The 25,721-nt window shown below is 45.0% G+C and overlaps 1 protein-coding gene across 1 annotated transcript in view; it reads right to left on the bottom strand.

Moving 5' to 3' along the window:
* Positions 1–340: 340 nt before the first annotated feature.
* The window catches only part of DEF6 (DEF6 guanine nucleotide exchange factor), a 45,541-nt gene continuing 20,160 nt past the window's right edge, over positions 341–25,721 (bottom strand). The window contains exons 2-11 of the mRNA XM_035122026.3: positions 24,146–24,286; positions 17,452–17,637; positions 12,702–12,929; positions 11,415–11,561; positions 8,894–9,002; positions 7,301–7,599; positions 5,745–5,911; positions 3,632–3,830; positions 1,803–1,893; positions 341–1,068 (exon numbers count right to left, since the gene is read on the bottom strand). Coding sequence (XP_034977917.2) covers positions 863–1,068; positions 1,803–1,893; positions 3,632–3,830; positions 5,745–5,911; positions 7,301–7,599; positions 8,894–9,002; positions 11,415–11,561; positions 12,702–12,929; positions 17,452–17,637; positions 24,146–24,286 — 1,773 coding nt within the window. The 3' untranslated portion in view covers positions 341–862. The remainder of the gene's footprint in view (positions 1,069–1,802; positions 1,894–3,631; positions 3,831–5,744; positions 5,912–7,300; positions 7,600–8,893; positions 9,003–11,414; positions 11,562–12,701; positions 12,930–17,451; positions 17,638–24,145; positions 24,287–25,721) is intronic.

Here is a 25,721-nt window from a genome sequence, read left to right as displayed (position 1 = left end):
CAGAATGTCACAACTCACAGCACACACACATGCCCTCCCCCCCGAAAGAGCTGTGCTAGTTCCTCCAACACCCTTCCCCCTCTATATATCTTTCACAATGCTTGCTTGATAACAAAAAACAAAGATATTTCATTTAAAACTCATACTCTACATTGCACAGTGATCCAGGGAAACTGAGCACCAACTTGCTTGTTCTCAACAACTCTTTGACAAGGCTTGCACATTGGTTTCAAAATTAGAAACATAACATTTTCAGAATTCATTATATAAACTTGGGCCATATCTGTATCTTCAGCTGACAAAATAATAATAATAATAATGAAAGACGTGGAAAATTAACCAATATTGTCCCAAAGAAGCAGGACCCAGACTGTTTATATAACAACATATTTCAAACCACAATGGAGCACAATATATATTTTACTATTAAAAAAATGTTTTTTTTAAAGAGAATGAGACATCTTGGCACATTACAGCGGTGGTTACCAGCAACAGCAGCAGCAGCTGAGAATTCCTCATGCCAGTATGAGAGCATGATGAGGATCTTTCATCTTCTGCAGAGGCCAAATAAAGTGTACCTTGAGGGAACTGTAATCCCAAAGAACCATACTCCTGCATTGTGGATAAGGAAACTTCTAGTTTGTCCATTTTATATACATCAGGTGCTGCTTTTGCATACCAAGCAAGTTGCCAGCATAGCCCATGGCTTAACAAAGTAGAATTCTTATCATACTTCCCTATACAATCTTTACATCTGTCCAGTGCTCATATGTATATACTATAGTTACTGTTAAGCTGTCATGATGTTTACGTCCCGGTCCCAAAATTTCAACAAGTGGGTTGGCCTGGCTTCTGTAGCTACTCAGAGGGTTTCTGAGCTAGGATGATCTTTATCAGGTGCCTGCAGCTGCTTCTCCATCTCTCCATTTAAGTTTTCCTTGCTTCCATTCTTCATAGCATCAGATTTCTTCTTTTCCAGATTCTGCTTCAGTTTGAGGGAGGAATCTCTCCTGGACAGGAGTGCAGGGTTGAAACCAGGGAACCCTCCACTCACCACTGTACGTTTCTCTAGAAAGAGATGAACAAAAGCAGTTAGAAGCAACAATAGAGTATTGCCATGCATAAGCTCATCACTATCATTGCAACAAAGCACCTTCAAGAGTGAGCATGCAAGAATGTGTGTGTTCAAATTAAATCTGCTAGTCTCCAGAGGAACCTAGCAGTCACAGTAAATAACAGAAAAGGATACAGTGGTACCTCGGAACTCGAACGGCTCTGTTCTCAAACATTTCAGTTCCCAAATGCCAAAACCCCGGAAGTGCTCCGGTTTTTGAACAATCCTTGAAACACAAACGTCCGACGCTGCTTCCGCTCTGTGAAAAAACCCAGCTGTCGGCCAATCGGAAGCCGCGCCTTGGAACTTGAACATTTTTTAACTCAACGGTTTTCCGGAATGGATTACGTTCGAGTTCCGAGGTACCACTGAACAAACAAACAAGGCAGAATGTTCCAAATTGCTGGAATTAAACAAGGACATTTTTATTTGTATAAGAGCACAAAGGATCTTTAGAACAACAACATGGCTCATAAACCCTGGAGGGATCTGACCTCTGTGCGCAGTTAGGAAGAAGATCAAAAAGAATGGCCAATATTACTTTCTGCAATGCAAGATTATTCCCTGGTAAGCAAACAACTACCAGATACAGCTGTGTGCAAGTTTGAAGCAATGGGTCAATTGGCTGCGGTTATCAGATTTAGCTGTGTATTTGCTCCAAATGTGAATACTTTATGCGGTCGCTTACCTCCTGGTGCAATGGGGTGCATCAGTCGATTCATCTGAACATTCCAGTGCTTTACATTGGTGCTGGCCTGTTGAAGCTTCCGCTGGGCCAACTACAATGAAACAGGAAAAAAGCACAAAGCAATCAGGCAACATCACAAAGTAACAATAATGTATAACTTATCTTCATATACAACCCATCCAACCAAGTTCTCAGGGCAGTTTAAAGAAGCGATAAAATATAAAGTACAAATTACAATAAAAACTCTGGCTAGTATTCAACTGCTGCATCCTGTCAGTGCAAGGAATTCAACTTGTGCAACAGGACTTTCCCACTGTCCTTTCCCCATGTGCACCCCACACCCTCCCAAATCTGCTCCAGAGAGTTGGGGGAACCCCTAGAACAGATTTATCATTCTGCCTGGACACTGAGGTTCAGCGCCAAGGGCCTTCTGGCGGTTCCCTCACTGCAAGAAGTGAGGTTACAGGGAACCAGGCAGAGGGCCTTCTCAGTAGTGGCACCCGCCCTGTGGAACGTCCTCCCATCAGATGTCAAGGAAATAAACAACTATCTGACATTTAGAAGACATCTGGAGACAGCCCTGTTTAGGGAAGTTTTTAATGTTTGATGTTTTTATCACATTTTTTATATTCTGTTGGAAGCCGCCCAGAGTGGCTAGGGAGGCCCGGCCAAATAAGTAATAAAAATTATTATTATTATTATTATTATTATTATTAGGGTGGTGGTTACATTGCACCAGAGGAAATCCTTCACTGATGGGACACAGTGCAGTTCCCATGTTCTTCATTGCTAGCCCAAACATACTAACAGAATTAGCAAAGCTACAGTAAAGACAGCACAAAACCAGGAGCAGTGGGCCCTTCTAGGGGGACTGTTTGTACAAAATCTGGTTGCTATCCGGTACTTCAAGTGCAATTATCCCAACATTATGCTAAGTACACTTAGGGATAATCTTTCATTCCAGAATCTCTCTCAAAAGGCAACAGGTGTGAAATTGATGATAAATCAAAGTAAGTTGCTTTGGGGAAGTTGATTTTTTAAGTTGCTATATGACTGCAGATTTGATCACCTAGTATTTTCAGAGAAGTGCTGATAACTATTACAAATGCTAGCTTCATAGAAACAGAATTGAAGAATTGGAAGGGATTCTGAGGGTAATCACAACTAAAACATCCATGACATCCAGCCTCTGCTTAAAAACCTCCAATGAAGTAGAGTCCACCAACTTGGTCCAAGGGAGTAAAAGTGCAGTGTCTCCATTTAAGGTCACCACAGGTACTGGGATGCAGTTTTCACAGGGCATACATCATCTGGAATTAAATCTCTGGAGCTCTCTCTCACAGGTGTACCATACCTGTTTTCTGCTAGTGATTTACCCAGATTTGATAGTTTGATCTAACAGTAAATACAGTAAGTCAGTGTTTCCCAACCAGTGTGCCTCCAGATGTTTTGGGACTACAACTCCCATCATTCCTGACCACTGGTCTTGCTAGCTAGGGATGATGGGAGTTGTAGTCCCAAAACATCTGGAGGCACACTGGTTGGGAAACACTGCACCATCTGTGTGTGGAAGAAGTGGGGAAGAGATTTCCTTGCTTTGGGAAGGAGACTCCATAAGGAGGCAACTTGAGCCCTTTTTGAATTGCACAATCCAGGATGCACCATGCAAATGCTATAATCAGTTTACTGTTTTAAGCATGTAGTTTGTACCTTGCCATCTTGAGGTACTTATGGGGAGGTGGGCTAGACCATGGCTAAATAAGATGCTTCTGTGGTGGTAACACACTCTGCTAGAGAGAATGGGAAGCAGAGACAGCTCCATCACTCACCATGACGTCCTGGTCCACCCTTTCTCTATTGACTCTCACTTCTTCCAGCTGCTGTTGGGCCTCTTCCAGAAACCTGCTCTTGTTTTCCATCTCTTGCTTGAGGACCAGCTTTTCATGCTGGGTTCTGATGATGTACTCCTCCTGCTCCTCCTTCAGCTTCATCAGCTGCTTCAATTTTTCCTCCTCTTCATTCAGCAACCTAACAAAATTGCAGAAGAAGTCAGTTACATTTCACCTTGTGCTGGTGCCGGGCAATTTTGTTGCCCTGTAGGCCAAGCTAACTACTTCCACTCCCTAGCAAAAAAATTATTAACTTCAATTTTCAAAAGCAGATGTCTTGTAGGAAAAAAATGAGGCTTGAAACTGCTTAATTTACTTTGAATTGCTAGAATAAGTAATACAATAGTCTTTGATTTTCCTTCACAAATAAACAAGAAAACGCTTTAGCACACAAATCATTTTGAATAATATTGTCAACTGCGATGTTAAAATTTAAGTCTCTTAAAAGTTTTGGTTTCAGGCACATCAAAATCTCACTTTGCATGCCTTTTCCTTTGTAAATTCCTTCATGTCAAGTGTTGATACTTGGGCATGTTCAATGGATATAGTTGCCAAGCTGTATGTCTCTTTTGCAATACTGCTGAGCGTACTGGTATGTAAGTTCTTGTAAGTTTGACTTGTGAAAAACTGTTTTCAAAATCTAAAAGTCATATATTATCAGAAAGGTATAGGTTAGAATAAAAACTAACCTGTGCCCATCAAATGTCAATATGGTGTATTTCTGAGGTTAGTGCCCTAGGCAGCTGCCTAGTTGGCCTAATTATAGCACCAACCCTGCCTATGAGCAATTTTCTTGTTTAAGCCTCTGGTCAGTTCCAGTACACACAGGGAAAGTCCATGTAACTGTGAAGGAAAACAGTATGATTTGCAAGAAGTGTGTGCAACTGCCTCCATTCTGGGAATCCTTGCTTAGGACACGGTGAAGATATTGGGGAAAGGGTTTTCTGGGAAATGTTTTGTCCCATCTCAAATCTCTCTCTACCCCCTTAGCAAATGCCCTGGTGCAATCCTCTCATGTGTAGTTTTCCACTGTCTGACCTTGACCTCTATTCAGAACTGTGTCATCAAACTCATTCACCTCTGTTGTCACTCTGACAATGCATTCCCCCCCCCTTAAATCCCTATGCTGCCTTTTGTCTGTTCCCAGATCCAGCACAAATCCCCTGCCCTTTCTTTTAGAGTCCTCCAAGGCCCAATCTCCATTTTTATCTCTCTGCTCTTATTCTGATATGTCCCTGTCCATGACCTTTGCACCTCCATCCTGTTGCCTGAGGATTTCCTGCTCCCTCAAAATACTCCACTGTTTCTCTTAATCTTCTTTTCGCTTTGAGCCAACTGCCTCCTGGAAGACTTCAGAGATGCCATGTCACCCCTCTTCCTTCAAACCCCTCCTCAAAACTCTTCTTTTCTATGAATACTTTCCCTTCATCTATACCCCACTTCAATTCAGCCAAAGTACATGCAGCTGAAATAAATGTATATCCTCTCTGTTTACCCCTGCCTCCATTTCCTTCCTCCTCCTCTATTGTAGGCTCCTTGGTGCAGGAACCATTGTCTTATACTTTGTAAAGTACACGCACATTGATGGCATGGGAAATAATGTAATGTAATGTAATGTAATGTAATGATGTAATGTAATGTAATGTAATGTAATGTAATGTAATGTAATAATACAATACAATACAATAGCAAATGGTGCAGTAGAGGACATTTGTGTTGATTCTAGCACAGATCAGCTATACCAATTCCAGGTTTCCCCCATTAAGAGGTGTATAAGGTGCAATGAAAACAACTGAAGGAGCTTCAGTTTTTCTTGGAGAAATTACACTCATAAATAGTAGTGTCCTGCAAAGTTATAGTTACAGCAAACTGCAAGCCTCAGCCCTGGAATTGCTCCCAGTTCTTCCAGCGGGGTAGATGGCAAGGGAGTACATGAGTCCAGCATCATTGAGGGGTCTCACAATTATGCCAGCTGAGCATTTGTTTCAGCTGCCAAAGGACATTATATCCAGAGCTAGTTGCAGGAAGGAAGCCGAGTATTCATTATCCGTACCGGGCCTGTGCATATCTCACGGCCTCTTCATCCTGACGAGCTTTAACCTCCTGGTGCAGAGCATCTTGGAGTCGTTGCTGCATCTCCTCCAGTTCTGTGATGCGCTTGCGCTGACGTTCTGCCTCTGCCTCCTTCAGTACCATCTCAGCCTGCATGTTAGCACGAGCCTGCAGGTATAATAGTACCATGCGGTTAGTATGTAGAGTACACAGCCCAACAGCAGGGGGCAGAATCAGCTCCCTAAACGCAGCCTACAACTCAGCCGTAGGTGCAGACTGTGGTATGGCTTCTGTCATTTCCAGTACAGATTTGTGGATGCACAAAGACAGGCATGCAATAATTAGCAGCGTAGAAAGAAGCAAAAGTGATTGGCTCAGTGGGATGTGGGCCTCAGATTGGAATTCTTTTTTGTGGGGGTGGGGTGGGGGGAGGTAACACTTATTGGAATGTTAAGAGGTCCATGACCTCCTCTATAGGAAATTTCTGCCTGTTTGCCTTGGTGGCTACTAAATGATGCCATGATGAATATAACAATGCTGAGTTGGACGTTTTGCACTATGGAATATGGCTCTCTCTCTGAAGCTGGGTAGTAACTGCACAGAATTCCACATGAATATTTTTCTGACACAGTTCTTTGTTGCACAGAGCCTGAGTAATACTTGATGCTTGTTGACTCATTTTACAGCTTGCTTGCTTGCTTGTTTGCCTTAGATGTGCCACAATTATACAACAAATAATAAGTAAGCTGCATGCCATGACAAAAAGGTGACATTACATTTTCTAGTATACAGCAAGCCCTATTTATAACAAGCTATTTGATTAATATCAGGAGTTTACAACTATATAAGCTTGTTATTGCCATCTGTCTGTCTCAACAGACAATGGAGTGTGCCTCTGGTGACCTCCCTGGGGCACAAGTCTAGGCAGCGTGTATGGAGGTCCTGGGCTGCCCACACAAGACCCCCCTCTCGGGCTTGCTGATGTGGGCCACAGTAAAGCAGAGCAATACATTTGGCACCAGCTTGGCTTCAGGAATTTTGCATATTATTACAAGAACCCTGAACCTGGCAGAGTAGCACATGGGCAGCCAATGCAGATATTTTTGCAGAGATGACACACTCTGTTGGTCTTGCACCTCCATCAGTAGTGTATAGACGCTGTATTCTGCACTACCTGGAACTTCTGGTTAGCACCACACAGTGAAACCATAGTGTACTGCTTAGGCGTGTGAGTTGCTAATCTTAAGCCAAGAGAAAGCAGGCCCTCCATCACTTCATACTTCTCAAAAGGATGTGCTCCCTCCTCGCCCAGCCAGTCTAGTCTGGAGGTCCCAATGAGACTTATTGCACAAGCCAGAGCACTGAACAAGCCCCTAAAAAATCCACTGCATTCCTAACCCTTCCTGGGTATTGTTGGCAAGCTGACTGACCCACCAAAGACGCCAAGGAGGGATTTGTATCTTTGTTGGCTGACCTGGTCTTTTCTCAGCATTTTGACCTGGTCTATCAGGCAGGTTGTGGATCTGGGAGCCCCCTCGCCCTTCTCCTTGAACCCACCTTTTCAGCTTCCTGCAACTGTATCTCCAGCGTCCTCTGCATTTCCTCATGCTGCTGCTGGCGCCGCTCCTCCTCCTCGTGGAGCAAGAGCTCAGCTTGGCGCTGGGCCTCCTTCAGCAGCTCCAGCTCCTGCAGCTTGCGCTCCTTCTCCTCCTGCAGCTGCTTCAGGCGCTGCATCTCCTCCTCCTTGGCGGCCTTCTTCCGCTCCCGCTGCTCCCGCTGCTCCCGCCGCTTCTGCTTCAAGTCCTTGTGCAGAGACTTCTTGCCCTCAGCCTGGAGGCGGATTGCCATCTGGATGGCTGCCAAGGGAGGAAGGGCCAGAGATGTCAGAAGGGGAAGTAGGGACTGCCTTGGCTAGCAACTATAAAGAGCCCCTTGACTCACAACCACTTCCTTATCCCTTAGGGTCAAGGAAACTCAGGTCCAGGGTCCAAATGCGGATCTTAATGTCTTTATATCTAGTGCTCAGGGATCTTCCTAGGCCACACCCTCTACTGGCCCTGCTTCATGACTTCATGGTTTTGCCTGGCTGGAATGTGACCTTCAATTCTGATAATGTCTCTTGCTCCCATGGATGGAGGATAGAGAGGCGAGTGCATGTAGAAACAAAGCCTAGTGCACAAAGGTAAGATTTACATTAATTGCTCCTCCCACTTTTGCCTCTGGCTCCATCCACCACTGGCATGTAGCCCCTGGAAGGTTACCTCAAAGGGATGTGGCCCACCAATGCCTTAGGCCATCTCCTGTGAGGCTCTTCTCTAAAGCCTCATCCTTTTCAAAAGTGAGGCAGGTAGGTGGCAAAGAAGGAGAGGGGCTTTGCCACCCCGCTCCAAGGAGGCTTGCCTGGAAGCAGCATGGCATAAGCATAAGCCTCCTTAGCTGCCCAGGCTTTTTACCTCATTGAACTGTTCCATTATCTGCTTGTCTGATTAATCATTTTCATTGTTTTCATGAATTGCACTTCTACATTTTTTAAAACTTCTCTGCAATTGATTTTGATGATGGGCAATATAAAAATATGTTAGAGAAATGAAATAAGGAAGAGTTGCAACATTCAGCACCCATGACCCCCAGAGTTTTGGGATATCTGCTTTCTTGGCTGACGCTATTCAACAGGAACTAAAGCAAAACCAAACTTCCTTTTCATACTGCAAAGTTCATAAAAGTTTTGTTGTATGCAAACGAAGAACTCTACACACACACACACACACACACACACACGAGAGGAAGTGTCAGACTGGCAAGACCTTGTGGTTCCATATTATCTTGTCTCCTATCTCTAACACTCAATATTATTTAGCTACTACTAGGAGCCCAAGATTCTCGCAGAAGACAATATTTAAATAATCTGCACTGAAGTCCCAAATAGTTACACAAGACTGGCTTTCAGTCCAGAATCATGTGTTTTTTATGTTTTCATAAAATGTTGACCATCTGAGTTACTTTAGCTTGGGCAGTTCAAGTCATACGGGGAGAAAGTCAATCCACGAATGAAGGCTACCTAAAGGGTCAGAGGCTCTTGCTTCTTTCAGTTTCATCTGTTAATTTCACCAAATCTCCAAAAGTGCAGGAAAGAAGAGCCACAGTACTCACCAAGTGTCCACTCCTGCCTTTGCCTGGTATCCGAGGCGCTCATTTCATACGTCCGAGAAGGTGTTTTCACACAGAACATACACCGTTTCCCATCCTTGTCAGGCAAGATCTTTGAATGAAGGAGGAAAAGTTGACATCTCCCTTCAGCCACAAGCCCACCTAGAACACTGCCACCCCTGCCTTTCCCATCCACAAAACATCATCAACATCAAGACTTTGCAACCCAGCCTGGGAGAAGTGCCCCCTGCTGACTTCCAATCCCTGCTGAAAGTGGAGCTAGCAGTCAGCACTCAATTTACACCCAGTGCTGACTGCAAGCCCTACTTTCAGCAACTATCTTTGCAGCCTTGGCTTGACTTCAATCCATGGCTGCAAATCCTCTTCCCATACAGTATGAGCTGGGGCTACAAAGGAAGAGTCATCTGACTTCAGGCAACTGATAGGTATGGCGGCCTTCCCCACCTGTCAAAAGCAGGCCATGGAGGGCGGGCCAGTTCTGGACTGGATCCAGTCCATCCCTCCCGTCCTCACTATTAACAGGCACAGCATGGCTTGTCTTCTCAATTCCTCTCAGTGGTGCAATAGGTAATTTTAGACTCTGGATGGTACCCAACAAAATAGCTCCATCAGCACAAGGATTTTTATTCATGCAACAGAATGCCCTCTCCCCAAACAACCCCCCCCAATCTGCTATGGAAGGTTGGGGGGGGGGCGAGAACAGATTTAGGGGATGCAGAGAGGAGAGGAAGTTAAATTGTGCAGCCATTAGTGCTTGATTTCACTGGATACTATGGTCTTAATGGACTTATGTGGAGGAGGCACATTTTAGACATTAATGTGCACTAGAATTCACTTCAAAGTGTGATAAACAAGTCCTGCTGCATTTGGAGGCTCTCCTACTCATTTTGTCAAGTAAGGACCTGGACTTTGTGCCATCATGGCACTACTGATTCTACCTTGTTTTCCCCATACTTGGCTGTCAGCAATATAGTCATTTCCTTCTTGTTTCTCCTTTCAGGGGAAGGTCTTAAACATTTGGGGGAAGGCCTTCTCAGTATGGACAGCACTCATCCAAATACTTCTACCAGACCATGGACCTCTGGCTGTTCAGTGGTACTTTCCCCCTTCTCTCCTCTTTCCTCACACCCATTAAATATGTCCTGGGGAATCCCCCAAGCCTCCGGAGCAGATATGGGGAGGGCGCAGGAGGCACACGGGGAGAAGAGAAGGAGATGTTTTCCTGCGTAAGTGGAGATCACATAATCATAGAGTTGGAAAGGAGCCCAAGGGTCATCTAGTCCAGCCACCTGCAATGCAGGAATCTCAACTAGATCATACAAGACAGGTGGTCATCCAACCTCTGCCTAACAGCCTCCAAGGAAGGAGAGTCCACCACCTGTCGTGGGAGTTTGTTCCACCGTTGAGCAGCTCTTGTTGTTGGAAAGTTATTTCTGCTGTTTCGTTGGAATCCCCTTTCTTGTAACTTGAAGACATTGGTTTGAGTCCTACCCTCCAAAGCAGGAGAAAACAAGCTTGCTCCATCCTCCATGTGATAGCCCTTCAGATATTTGAAGATGGCTATCATATCACCTCTCAAACTTTGCTTCTCCAGGCTAAACATACCCAATTCCCTCAACCGTTCCTCTTAAGGCCTGGTTCCCAGACCCTTGATCATCTTGGTCACCCTCCTCTGCAAACATTCCAGCTTGTCAATATCCTTCTTAAATGGTGGTGCCCAGAGCTGCACAGAGCACTCCAGATGTGGTCTGACCAAGGCAGAATAGAGCAGTACTATTATTTCCCTTGATCGGAACCCTATACTTCGGTTGATGCAGCCTAATATAGCATTAACTGCTTAAATGGAGATCCCTGTGCCAGTGTAAGCACTTTGTTGGATAACACCCCTTGTTTTTAGATCTTCTGCTGAGGCTCTTCTCAAAGTGCCTTCCATATCAGAAACACAGAATAAAACAGTAACGGAAAGGGCTTTACTTTTTCCTGCTGGTGATGCCAGGTTACAGAACCCTCTTCTTAAAGAAGTGTGCCTGCCACCTGCATTACAATTTGTTTGGCACCAGGCGAAAACATTTATTCTCCCCCCAGGCATTTTTAATATATGTAATTGCTTAAGCCTGTAAGCTGCTGCCTCACGTTATGGTTTACTGCTTGTTTTAGTGGTTTATAATATGCATAATGAATTATTTTGGACTTGTCATTGACCATCTTGGACTCTTATTTGCTGAAGCATAGTGTACAAATGTTTAGTTTATTTGTTTAGATCAGATGCCTTCATCTGCATGTGCTTTTTTCCTCCCTCAAAAGGACCTGTATATAGACTTTGACAGCAACCTTGATAAGGTCCTGTCAGTTTCACAGGACATCATGTGGGGTGCGTGGTGAAGGGAATGACACTGGGGTAGGCAACCGGGGAGAGGAGAAGCCCCACACAGTCACCAACTGCCTCATGAGAGGACTGCATCTGCCTATCATGTTCCTTTTGTTTCAGAGTATGTCCAATTACCTCCACGCAAGAGTTTCTGTCCAAAGAAATGCTCCCCTTTTTCTCCTTCCGTTCCTCACTCACATAGTAAGAGAGATCACTGGGCTTTAGGGTGAACCATCGTTCAGACCAGTTCCTTCTCAGATGACCTTTCTTCCATAGATAGCCCTGCTCCCAACCAAAGAGACAGAGAAACAGAGAGTGAGTAAACAAAGATATCTGTACCAAATATCCACCTATATTACAGCAATAGCACAGTTTTGTGTCACAAAGGAGCCAAAGAAACTGGCACATTTAGAACATGGATTGTGTCAACTGATCTTATCTTACACAGGTATATGTAAGAGTGTATACATGCATATTGTATATTCTGAAAGGTATACCTTATCACTAGCTTTATATGAGGTTGCGTCCATGTGGCAACTTCCCACATGGCCAATTTACTTCTGATGTGGAATAAGTAAGTGCCACCAACTAGCATGAGGCTTTCTACTGGAGCCTTTCCTTCGAATGAGCTAGATATCAACCTTAATGAACCTTGAGCTTGATCTGCCATCTGAACTATTACGAACAGGACCATGTGGCTTGTGGGTGTCAAGAATGCTGACTTGTTTTCTTCCTCTTTGCCCAGCGGACTTAGTACAGTGTCCTATTTCCTCATTGGCTGCTGGCATATCCTCAATGCTGTACACTCAGCATGCTTCCAGAATTTCCCACTATCAGGCATGCTGATTTGGCACTTTTGACAGCTCGCACACCACAAGGGAATTGTGACTCCTGACACGCAGATTGGCTGATCAGGACAGATCAGGATTAGCAAAGTGTGGGAAATCTTCCAAAGGACTGGCATGCAAAATCCCATGCTAGCTGGTAAATACAGCAACTACATCTTGGTGTGCAGAGCCCAGAAGAAAAATGGAACATGCATACAAGCCTCAAAGTTGCCTACCCGATTATCCTTAGCATATGCAGTTACCATTCTATAGGAAAAGACAAATAAACATCAGTGTAGGTTCTCTGGTCTCTTCCCAGATGGTTGCTTCCCCCCCCCACTTTACCTTGTTCTACTGCTCCTCTCACTTCAAATACCACAAATTAGATCATTTCCCACCCCTTTAATGCTCTTGTTATCATTGTCCAAAAAGGTAACTAGAATGTGCAGTAGACGCAGTCCCCATCAGGCCAATATATACTTTATCAGAGAGGAAGAAAGCTGTGCTGGGTCCCCGTGTTACAGGATTATTTCCTGTTCATAGGTAGTTCCACAAACCCAAGCAAAGGATTTCCTAATCAAGGACAGCTCTTTACCTGTTTGAGCACATCTCCAATGATCTCCTGGTAGACTTCTTCAACAGCCATGCTAATAGCCTCACGCTCAATTCCTCGTAGGAACCGGCCTGAGTTTACCAAGTCAAGAAACTGCCAGACTGTCAAACCACTCTGCTGTTGAGCTTCTTGAGAAAAGAAGTCCTCTAACTCCCCAGAGTTGAGCTCAATGCTCATGGCTGTGCAGATCTTCTTTAGGAGGTATTCCACCTGGAACAAGCAGGGGAAGTCAGCACAGAAGGAATGAACCATATTCTCTACTTCTAGGTATCGTATGTAGTTTGAATTCCCCCTTGGGATCACATACATTTCCTTCTTGTGCTGTGGAATTTCACTCCATAGACACTTACTGCTTCAAGTCAGTTCTTGCTTCAAGAATTCTAACTGTGGTTCCACATGGCAACAATATATAGTGACATATTCTCCATTAAATTCTCCAATAACTGTACCCAGGGGGAAGATTCAGAGTCCACTTATTTAGAAGTATCATTCAGTTCAATGAAACTTATTCCCAGAAGGTATATTTAGGACTGCAGATTTCAATCAGCAAATGATCTCCTTTCCTTTGGGGGCGGACTCACAGCCACCTCATTCAAGTTGACTGGGACTACCCCCTCTCACAAAAAGGCTTTTATAACTTAATGGACTCCACAAATCAATCCTCTTCTGCTTGATGTTATCAATCAGAGAAAGCAAGCGCCAAGTCAACATGTGGTACCCTCAACCCCCCACCCCACCCCGAGCACCATGTCTGTGTCACAAGGCCACAATAACTGAAAATCCTCCCTCTAAAAAGAACCAGAGTTCTGGATTTATTCAACTGAATGCAGCATTTGTGGTACTCAATTTATACCAAATGCAAAAAACATTATGCTTGAAGTGTTTTGCAAACATATTACAGTGGATGCTCAGGTTGCGAACATGATCTATGTGGGAGGCACGTTCGCAAACCACAGCTCCGCGTCTGTGCACACACAGGTCGCGATTCGGCGCTTCTGTTCATGTGCAAAGCACGATTTAGCGCTTCTGCGCATGCGTGAACGCCAAAACCCAGAAGTAACCCGTTCTGGTACTTCCAGGTTCGGCGCGGTGCGGAACCTGAAAATGTGCAACCTGAAGCATCTGTAACCCGAAGTATGACTGTATATGGCGCTTAAAAGGGCACTTGTACATCCACCTGCAGGCCAAGCTGGAGTAAACTCTGAACGACTCAGAAAAGCTCTGCTAAACAACATCCCAATTACAGAATGGCAGAGAAGTATTGCTTCTTTGCTGCCACCGCCACCACCATAACAGGCACAATAATGTGTTTATTCCCACTGAGTTTTCCATTACCTGCATTCCAACAGGGAAATGGACAGAAACAAAAGTAAAATTAGTTGGTTTTGCCTGTCATTGGCTTTGTCTACTTTGGCCTTCCTGCATTCCACTCTACTAGTCCCCATAGTTATTAGCCACAGCTGCCACTACCTGTGGTATGAAAAGGTGTCTAAATACACCTGAAGGCTGAAATCTCATAGTCACTTCCCTAGGTGTGAAGTCCCATGGAACTCAATGGGATATACTTCTGTATAGATGCGCAGAAGTTTGCAGCATCTCCTAGGATTTATTGTTTATTTTGACTATTTACTCAGAAGACAGATGCCAATGCTAGATTTAAAAATCAAAAATCCTCATCCATTGTGGATTCTTACACAAAACTACCAAATTCTTTAAAAACAAATGCACGCTAGCAGATGCTCAACTCCACTGTTGGTGAGTTAGAAAGACAGCATGCTTTTCAAGACCTGAACAGGAAATGCCTTGGTAGGAAACAGGAAGCGTAGCTGATGACTGCATGTGCACACAGGGCCTTTTCTGCTGAACTATACGGGGGATGGAGCAAGAGTGTCAGACACAGGGGAGAGAAAAGCTTGATGGCTGTCATCACATCTGACATCAGCTGATGAGCTAGATGCAGTGGAAACTCCTAGAAACTATATGAGATTATTTTCTGGCTAGGTCTTCATTGGCTTTGGGACCAATGTGAGTCGGGGTTTAGTTTCTGGTCTTTAGATTTACAAGCCACCTGACTGAGATTTTGCCTCTGTACTAAGGAGCAAAGGAAATCTCCTTCCCTCCAACAACATGTCTTGTGGAATTTAGAGATTATTGCTGTTATTACTGGCTCTGCTAGACTGCACAGCATTTCTTTATTGCAATTAACCCTTTGGGTGGAGCCAGCATGTTCCAGATTCGTATCTCAACGTGTTTCAAGAAAGGGTGTGTCCAGACCTGCAGTTTTTCAGTCTACAACAGAAAGCAGCATGAGGAGCAGCCCGCATCCTCTCATTGCACACACGAACTGGGTTTACACTCTCACTCTAAAGGATGAATGACATTAATTAGACATGCATGTTTCTGCATGACTGGCCTAAATGAAAGTCACACGCTGTCCCATTTCCTGGCCATTGTTTCTCTCCGCCTCCAAGCTGGCTTGTTTGGTTAGGGTTGGTTTTTTTAACGTTGAGTCTGTGGCACTACGCTTTTGCATGCATTCATGTAGATGCCTTGTCCATATGTTGGCTAGTCTCCTCCCAGCAGAAGTTAAACACAGCCACAGTGTTAACCCACAATCCAACCACCTCACAGAATCTTATCCCCCCACCCCCAAAAAATCTCCCCCCTACCCTGCCTGAGGCCATCTCCAGGCTACCCATTTGTGTGTGTGGAAAAAAATAAAGAAAATGTATCAGGTGTGACTGCACGTATGAGAGCAACTGTGCAAATTCAGCATTAATGAAACCCAAAGCACCTGCAGTTTTAGGGGAAGCATGGATGTAAGGGAAGCAGATGGAAATTGCTATCGGGACACTGAGAAACAGAAGTGAAATGCAGCACTTTGGGAAGGGCCGTAGATCAGTGTTGGAGCACATCATTTCCAGGCAGAAGGTCCCAAGTTCAGTCCCTGCTATATCCAGGACTAGAGCTGGTAAGTAGCAGCCAGAGCCCCATGGAGCTGTCGTGGAGGGCTGGTTGGATCTTGAGAAGCAGAAGGAGGAGATCAGGGAGCTGCAGTTAGATGACTCTGGGGAGGGTCCTGGTGGGAGGGGAGAAATTCCAGGGAATCCCTGTCAGGTATCCAACATCAGGGAGGTGAAGGGGAGCTGGGAAACTCTGATCCAGGGGAGGGGCCAGGTGGCTTAACAAAGGAGAATTCAACCCCAATGGCATATGATACTGCTATTCAGGTGCTTCCTCCTGTCAGCACAGAGCCTCCTGCTTTTAAGGAGGCAACAGAGTATAAATCTGATGCTGAGCACACACTGACAGTGCTTCCAAGAACAAGGAGATACCAGCGCCAACACAAGTAGACCTCCCATGCCTAACTTGGAGGAGTGCATGTTGCCTAGCCCTGAGACTTTGACTCAGGGGCGTAGCCAAGATGAAAATCAGGGGGGGGCAAGGGGCGGGGAGCAAGGGGCGGGGCCAAGGGGCGGGGGCGGGGCCACATCGGAGCAGCCCGAAATCGGGCTGCTCCGACTCCCTCCTCCCCCTCCGCGATCGGAAGGGACGAGGGGGAGCCAGGATCAGCCCGAAATCGGGCTGCTCCGATCCCCTCCTCCCCCTCTGCAATTGCTGGGGCAGGTGGAGGGAAAGCCCCAGAGCCGCGCAAAGCGGTTGCCTGGCTTTCCCTCCGCCCGCCCCACAGCCAGCCGGCTAGAAGGGACGTCTCCCTTCTCCCTTGCTGGCTGTGGGGCGGAGGGAGGGAAACCCAGCCAAACGCTTTGCGCGGCTCTGGTGCTTTCCCGCCGCCCGCCCCACAGCCAGCCAGGGAGAAGGGAGACGGCACCGTGCGGGCAGTGGGGCAGGCTGGCCAGTGGCCCTGCTTCTAGGGGGGGGCAATTGCCCCCTCCTGCCCCCCTGCCTACGCCCATGCTTTGACTGCTTGCACTATCTGCTATGTCTGCCCCATCCTTTTATAAGAAAGATGCAGGGGGCATGTTGCTTGTGGGTCAACATCTTAGCTTGTGCCTAGCCATGCCTATGTATCTCTGTGGCTCCTTGCACTGAGATAACCTGAGCCTGGTCCGTGCACTGTTTTGACTTTTGCTGTAAAGCCTTTGGCAGAAACAAGAGTCTGCAGTTCCAGTTCTTCATCTAGCAGTGAGGGCTAGATCATTGGCAGTCAGTGGACAATAGTGATGCTCCAATGATCTGACTCTGTATAAGGCAGCTTCCTATGTTCCACATATAAGAACGTAAGAATGTGTGTTTGGGGGTGCATCAAAAAGCAATGCCACTCGAATGTATGAATGGGGTAGAACTCTCCATAGAGGAATCGGCATGAGGCGGAAAGTATAACAGATCATACATTGTGCAGGAGATTTGTAAGCACAAGCGAAACAGGGGCTATAAAGCAGCAGCTCTCACAGGTGTTTGCATAGAGACACACAACATGTTAACACATAGAAAAGGGTGTCTTCTTGTTCACCATATTCATCCCTTGGCCACACAGGGTGGAATCTTGAGCTGCGATCAGATGATGCAAGAGCTGCAGCATAGTTTGGATCTGCAGGCCTGTATACAGAAATCTATGATAGCTAGACTCAGTCATGTATATAATTGCACTTCAGACAATAATTATAATCACATGGCTAAGCCCTAACGATGCAAAATATACATAGTGTGACTCATGCCTTATCAAAAGCACTACAAAACAAAAAATAGTGTTACTTAAAAGCAATCATACCTCGTCAGGAACCATAACAAGAGGGTACTTGTCTTCAGATAAGAAGTTAAAGAGACACCAAAGTTTGAATGCATCTTCATGGGATACGACGCTATTCCCATTCCGGTTTGGCTTGTAATTCTTCTTTGCTGTCAAGGTCCAGCAAAGCTCATCAAAACTCTCCTTGACAAAAGCACCTTCTTCTACCTGCAAACATAACGTAAGTGGTAGCTCTAGTGTTCTGGAGCAAACAGTGTGATGAAGCAGCAGCAAGCAAACCAACAAACCTAATGCTATTCTAGGCTGCATCAACAGAATTACAGTGGCCTAATCAAGTGATTGGTTGAGTGGGGTGACGAGTACCAGAGCACACGGAAATGCCATTTACCTTCCCACCGCAGCAGTACCTATTTATCTACTTGCACTGGTATGCTTTGAAACTGCTAGGTTGGCAGAAGCTGGGACAGAGCAACAGGAGGTCACTCTAACCACTACACCACACTGGCTCTCGGGTGATGTATGCTGGCGATGATTAGGGTCAAAGCCAGCAATGGGTAGGGCCAGAGGCATCCTCTTCTTTCTCTCTCTTTATGTTACAGCCTTTTCTCTCTCGCACACCCCTTCACCTCTTCCTTTCTACCCAACAGACTGTCAGTGGAAAGACAGATCGCTCTTTCCAGAGGTCTGAACAGATAATGTGGAAAGGGCTTCTCCCCCTCACCCTTCCATTGCTACATCTGTTTTGGCTCACTCCCCATTTTTTCCTCCGACACCTTCCTTCTCTCCCGCTGGGCTCCCCCCACCCACTCAAATTCAGTTGTGCAATATATATGGCCTTCAGACCAGAGGTTACTCTCCTATGGTTTAATCTTTGGCAGTGGAGTACATATACATATTTAGCATCTGATGGTAGCCAGTTATTATCTCAAAGCACCTGGTTTCAACTCTTTCTAAAGGACATACCATTTAGACACTTGGCTTAGGAACCCTCCAGCTGCCCTTTCTATTAGGCATTCATGTTTGTGATGCTTGTGATGATATTGAGGCAATCCTGCTTTCAACACAGTTTTCACCTGCATAGGTTTTGGGGTGTCAAACTGCTTCATTTCCAATCAGTGCATCTCATGTAACATCCTGCTAAAACCCTGTAACTTTCTATACCATGGATGTTCTGGTTTACGTTATTTCTGTTCCTGTTTTGCTATAGCACCTCAGAACAGCAATAATGTGGCAGTACTGGGGAAGCATTGCAGAAACAACTAATAAAACAGAATGAATTCATGACTCCTGCTCACTATTATTGTGTCAAGAACTTGTTGCAAAATACACCTGCCATAAAACACTAGTCAGGGAGGGACCCGGCAATTTTCCTCTCATAAAGAAATGAGAAAAGCTGCTCCTTCTGCAATGTCCTTATCTGTACAACTGTTGGTGATAAAAGAGTCCTATACAGTACTCTTTTGCATCTGGTTACGCTAACTGACTAGCAATGGATGAACTCATTTTTGCTTAGTTTTGGGGCATTGACATTTACAAAATTTCTTGCTGAGTATTCAGAAAATAGTTCATCTGTTTTCTGAGCACTCTCTCCTAACTTAGAACACTGCAATGGCAGATGTGTGCTAATGCACCTTAATAATAGTATTCTTCCTTTGAGAGTGTGGCTCCCAGCACCACCCACAGTGGAGAACTACGTGGAAAATCCAGCCACCATCTCTTTCCCCCCACCCCACCCCAAAAAAACCCACACCAGGAATAAAAGAGGCTTTTAGAGCCAGATGGGGAGAATAAACCACACATTTACGAGAAACTATCCAAGTAAATTGACTCAGATAATACAGATTAATTAGTCTTTTAACTTTTGTCATTGTTCTCTCTTTTTTAAAAAAAAACACTTCTGCATTTCTGTTAATTTTCATACTATTTCACCTACTCATAAGAATTTTAAATACTAGTCATAGCTCAGATGAACACATGCAACAATTCCCCAAAGTTCAAGGGAACCATGACGTTGACTAAGATAGCGTGAGGACACACCAAAAAAGCCTGCTGGATCAGGACAGTGACCCTCTCAACGAGCATCCTGCTCTCACAGTAGCCAACCAGTGGCTTGTGAATCATCAATATTATTATCTCCCATATGGCAGAGGAGAAAGGTGGGTGGGAGAGATTGAGGCTGAGAGAGACTGGCTTGCCCAAGGCCACTTAGCGAGTTTATGGCAGAGATGACATTTGAACTGGGGAAATACCCAGTCATAGCCCAGTCTGTTAGCCACCAGCACTCCATTTGCTTCCCCTGTGCAATTGCATCAAGCCTCAAAAAGTACTTTGCAGTAAGGGAAGTGATACACAACTGTTCCCTGGCTCTTTAAACGGGTAAGTTTGTGTGTGTGTGTGTGTGTGTGTGTGTGTGTGTGAGAGAGAGAGAGAGAGAGAGAGAGAGATCTAGCCATCTTCCATAGCTAGTCTCTAAACTACTGTTTCACAGTTTCCATCCAGCAAAAGATTACCATGCCAAGAAAACACTAGGCAGATGTGCCAGTTCTGCCACTACTAATGGGGACCAAAGGGATGATGAAACAGCTATGATCATCCTTGTGATTTGTAGCTGGGGTTGCTTGCATATAAATTGGCATTCAGATCATTTGGAGTGGGCAGCGAGTGGCAGCCAGCCAGGAATTCAGCACATGCCCCATGACTTAAGCTTGTGCTTTATCCAAGGCACGAAAGAGTCCAGAGCTCCCTGCATAATGCACAGCCGACACGTAAACCATGTTCTGGAAATAAAAAAGTCTAAATTCTCTCTGAATTTAAACCTTAAGTTTTAAAGCCTGAAGCCTATCATTGCCAACTAGGCCTTGCTGGCATCTTACAGTCCTGCAAAGTTTGCCTGTTATTTGGGAGAGTCTTAAAGCTACATCCACGTAAAACCTGTCTGAATTTCCAAGTTGGAACACTTGTGCATTATCAGAAAATTCACTGGCGAAAGTAGCTACCTTTTTGCCTCAGGTCATAAATATGCCACTAAGCAAAACTCTAACTATGCAGAAAGCACCACCTGTTAGCTCGGGGGGGGGGGGGGAATCAGGACTGAAACCTCCAGACCATGTAGATTACAGAAAACAGGATGCACAGGGTAAAGTACATCCAGTTTTCCAAATCAGCACTCTGTTGGTGTGTCCTAATCGTGCCAGTGCATAAAAATCCAGAAGATGCAGAGAAAAGCATCCACATACAAGATGATACAGGTCAGGAATATGTTCTGGGTGTGTTCTGTGTACTTGGTTGAAAGGGAATTCAGAAGTACCCAGATCCCAGATTACAGGGGTCCAGCAAGATAAATTGTACCATTTATCTTTGTTGAAAAAGAAAAACAAAGCCTAAGTAATTCATCATGAAAATCCAGAATTCTATAATAATAATAATAATAATAATAATAATAATAATAATAATAATAATAATTTATTTTATTATTTATACCCCACCCACCTACTCATAATTAATGGAGCTAGTTTGAGTGTGTTTAGCAAATTCATATACCTGACCTACAAGCCTTGGAATTTTAATTTCACAGAATTTTGGGAGTGCATTGGCAAAGACTAGACACTAGAGTGAGTGATAGTTGGAAATTAGAAACTTGTTTGTTCTGAAACAAAACCTGATTGTGTTTCAAGATTTGAGATTCCCTGATATGCCAAGCAAAACCAAGCACACATAGGGCTGTTTTCAATGCTTGTCTTACTCGCAGTAGACCCTCTAAAGTTAATGGACTTAGGTTCATTAGTTTCAATGGGTCTACTCTGAGTAGGACCAGCATTGACTACAATCCATAGCTATGAAGCCAATGCAAACCACCTGGATCTTCTGTAGGCGTATTTGTGACTTTTTACGCTAGGGTAAAAGGGCTTTCCCGAGGGGTATATCTACCCCCCAACCCGTGCTTGACTCAAAACAGCACGTCTTCACAACTGATAGAGAGCGACATGACAATCAGATCATTCATTTCAAAACAGCACATTCTCTATATGCATGAGTTTGTTTCCTTAATCATTTCACACTTGAGCTGTTTAGTTTGCTCCCTGTATGGCTGCTGTTGGGTGGTGAGTCACCGGAGAAGGTGGCACGTTTCCTGCTAATTGGAGGAGATATCCAAATTAACAGAAAGAGTATTCTCAGACTGCATTCTCACCTTGAGGCAAGATTATTCTGTTGGGCTGGTGGTTGCAGTGCAAGTCAGGCCTACTCAATAATGTAGAGTGGGGGGGGAGGGAGGGAGTGGACCCCTAATGACATTCACAAGTTCCACCCCAGGACTACACCAAAGCATGCCCCTCAAAGCCTTCTAAAAACAATAAACAACAGTGGAATCCTAAGCTGGCTTCCTCAAATCTAGGGGTGTACTTCCTCCTAGGTGTGCTCTGCACTGCAACTTAAGTATGTCATCCCAAAAGGCAAGGGCACTGTGCCCTGTGATTTGAGCACTCCTGAGTTCCCTTACAGCAGGAATGTAGAACATGGGCCCCTGCAGATGTTGCTGGACCACAACTCCCATCTCCCCTGATGGGAGGTGGAGTCTAGCAGCAACTGGAAGGCTACAACCTTACCTTACAAGGAAGAGTTTTGTGCTCAAGAGTTGTATATAACAAAAGGGTTCGCATGCTTGCCGCTCCTCCTCCTCTTCTTCCTACCTCCCCCACAACCACTCACCATGGTGTAGCACAATTGAGGAAGGATGCTAATGTCCTTCATCAGAAAATCAGGCATTTGGGGGACCAGAAAGCCGACAGGGAGCCTTAGGAGTGCTGAGTGCTGCCACCACTTTGCTGTGATGGCAAACACTGTTTAAAGCAGGAATGGGGAACTGGTGCATAGCTGCCAAGTTCTCCCTTTTTTTAAGGGATTTCCCCTTATGCTGAATAGGCTTCCTCGTGAGAAAAGGGAAAACTTGGCAGCTATGAACTGGTGGCCTCAAGCTTTTGTTAAATTCCAACTCCCATCACCTGCAGCCAACAGGGCCGTTGGTCAGGGATGATGGGAGTTGTAGTCCAACAAGGCCTGGAAGGCCACAGGTTCCCCCCACCCATGGGTTGCAGTTTAACTGTGAAAGTTTTGAACAGTTTTTGCCACCATAGCAAAATGGCTCATGGTGTGTCTAGGCTTCAAGATATTCTATGGCTGGCAGGATTGGTGTGTGTTTGTGCAGAGTGGCTGGTGGCAGCTGCAGTGGGAAAGTAGTGGGCAACAGCAGTGGAGAGGCAGCAGGCCCTTGCTTGTTCTGCCACCCTCGGACTCCACCTCCTTATCCAAAAAGCTCAACTTGCCACATGGCAGGAACAATCCTATGAAGCTGCCATGGATATTTCTCTCTCTCTCTCTCTCTCTCTCTCTCTCTCTCTCTCTCTCTCTCTCTCTCTCTCTCTCTCTCTGTGTGTGTGTGTGTGTGTGTGTGTGTGTGTGTGTGTGTGTGTGTGTAAGCCTGGAGAAGACAGCTCATAACATTCCCCTTCAAGAAACAAAGATGCCTTTGAAATACAGAGAACCAGAGAGAAAAATCAGGCTTTAGGAATCCAGTTTCTTATTTTAAAATCTTCTCTTCCTAACAAGCATCCAAACAGATCTTAAAGATGGAGAGTGGGGGTTTTGCCAGCAGACTTTTAGAATCATAGAATCATAGAGTTGGAAGAGACCACAAGGGCCATCCAGTCCAACCCCCTGCCAAGCAGGAAAAATTAAAATTAAAATTCATTTGAATCTCATTGACACAGATTTGCACATTCCCCAGGGCTTGATGGTGGGTTGTAGGAAGAGGAAGAGAAGCAACAAATCTGCTCCTGTTTGCTGTCCCGTTTTCTCAACCTTAACTAGGATTCCATTCACACTGAAATGCCCTGAACCCACCAAAGCTAAGTATTCCACGCAAGGGGCTTTATTACTGCTTCACAGTCCCTCTATACAAAGTGGTCATGAATCTGAAAATCAGGATTGACAGCTTCCTTGAAAGCCTGGGAGGTACTCAAGACACTATGATTAACTGAAAATCCTCCAAGTAGCCCAAATCTGACCACACTTGGAAGGGCTGACATCCCATTTCTGCTTCCTTCCTCCTTTGTGCCTCACACGTCATACACAGCTTTCACGTAAAATGTGGGTTGCCTCTTCCTTTTTGCCCCTCTATCCATTCTTTTCCCCACTCAGGGGAGTGCTCCTAGTAAGTTGATCCACTTAAACAATTGTTTGGTGTCTTATTTACATTTTTTTAAAAAAGCCAAACTCAGTCAGTGGGGGTTTTTTAATTGAAAAACTGCTCTGGGGATGGGGTGGGAAGTGGACAAGGCACAGCTGTAGCTGAATGATAGGCCATCTGCTTAGCAGAAAGAAGGTTCCCAAGTTCAATCGCCAGCATCTCCAAATAGGGTTAGGAAAGACTCCTGCCTGAAACTTTGGAGAGCTGCTGCCAGTCAGTGTAGACAGTATAGAGCTAGATGGACTAATGGTCCCACTCAGTATAAAACAGCGTCCTATGTTCTTCCTGTTACATTTCAAATCACCAGCCAATAATCATCCGTGTGCACAGTTGCTCCTGCTGGAAACTAGTAAAACTGTTCCTTTCCCGCCCTGAGTTTGATACTGCCTAGACACGTGTAGGGCCCTAAGTTCCCCATCCCTGATCTAAGAAGAAGGAGCTTCAAACAGATACAAGGGGAAATGGGCTTACCTTGTCCAGGATGTATTTGTTGAGATATGGCATATACCCTTGACTTGATACTGGCCCATCGTCATCATCCTTGAAGTGTTCCTCCAGTGCCACAGGATCATGAGGGATGCACAGCACGGTGTACAGGTTGTGAGAGAGCACCTGAGAGAGTAGAGGAAAGACAGGCCATCAGGACAAGACAGGCCTTTGGGACAAGACAGGACAAGACACAATGAGGGCAGACTTTTTTTTATTCTCACATCTGCCTTATTGACATAACAAGTAGGGAATAGAGTGGGGAAGGGTTCAGCCTCCCTCACCCACACACCTCTACTAATGCCCCATGTCTTTTTGGCTTAAACATGTGACACTTCAAGGATTAAACTATTTAGCTGCTAAGCAATCAGATGAAAAGTGGGGCTGAGCAGCACCATCGCCAAGATGATCTGCAGATTCAATCCCCAGCATCTTCAGGTAGGACTGGAGAAAGGCTCTTGTTTGAAAACCTAGAAACTCGGTGTAAGGCAATTTCCTATGTTCCTATAAAAGAATATCCAACACTTTAAAGTTTAAAGGCATCCCAGAATACACTTCTGACTCACACCCTGAAATTACTCTCAAATAAAAAGCAGGAAACTCTTCTGCAAATAAATGGTGGATGTAGGGATTTATTAACCCAATCAAACTTTCACCCAAATCATAAATGCATTGCTTGGAAGAAAATCCCACGTACTGTCAAGAAAAGTTACTGTCAAGGAAGAGTGCCTAGGACTATGATCTTTTCCATATGATTACTGTATTCAATAGGGTGTGTGATTGTGTGCCTTAAATTTTCGTGGAAAAGAGATTACTAGGAAGAACAGCTTCTTCTACCTTTTCTGTATTGGACTGGCAGGTCCGTCCCCACCCCTGGTAGGTCTCGCGTGCCTTTAATAGTCACATGACTGGCAGAGATTCAACAGCTCATAATTGTACCATCCATTGCTAGTAGCTTAGTGCTGGAAAAAGCTTCAGCTGTTAAGTTTCAGCTCTCATCCAGGTGTTTGTGTATAGGAGCTCTGCAAGGGGCAATGGGGTGGGGAAGTTGGCAACCCTGCAGCAGCACTCAGTTGCCTGCTGAGAAAATCCCTTCAGTGCATATATTAAGAGGAGAAGGGGACCTTGTGCTGCATTGAATGTCTCATCCTTGATTTTCCATCCCCATAACCAAAAAATACCAAGGCAACTGCTCCCTCCCTCAAAACCAAGCTGTGATTAGCTGGCATCATCTGAAACTCGCCCTATTCATCTCTCACATTCAACCCAGCATAATGGTGTTTGGTATTGAGTGCTCAGCTGTTGGAGGGTAAATAATCTCCAAACAATGTAAGATTCTCTCCTTTGTCTGAGTGTGTAGCACTTCTGGAATTGATATACGTGCTGTTGTAGAACAGATGTCCTGGCTACACTCCATTGGGCAAACTGCTTGCCATAGGTGACTTGGGCATGGCGGGGGTGGGTGGGTGGAGAGAGAGACTGGTGAAAGTTTACATAAAAGGTACATTGGGTAATTCCAAAAGACCAGGCTGCAAGGTGAATAAAGCTTAGTTAGCCGGAA

The sequence above is a fragment of the Zootoca vivipara genome, chromosome 7 (genome assembly GCF_965207765.1).
Source record: "Zootoca vivipara chromosome 7, rZooViv2.hap1.1, whole genome shotgun sequence".
Classification (NCBI taxonomy): Eukaryota; Metazoa; Chordata; class Lepidosauria; order Squamata; family Lacertidae; genus Zootoca; species Zootoca vivipara.
This window is presented reverse-complemented; position numbering and strand designations above follow the sequence as displayed.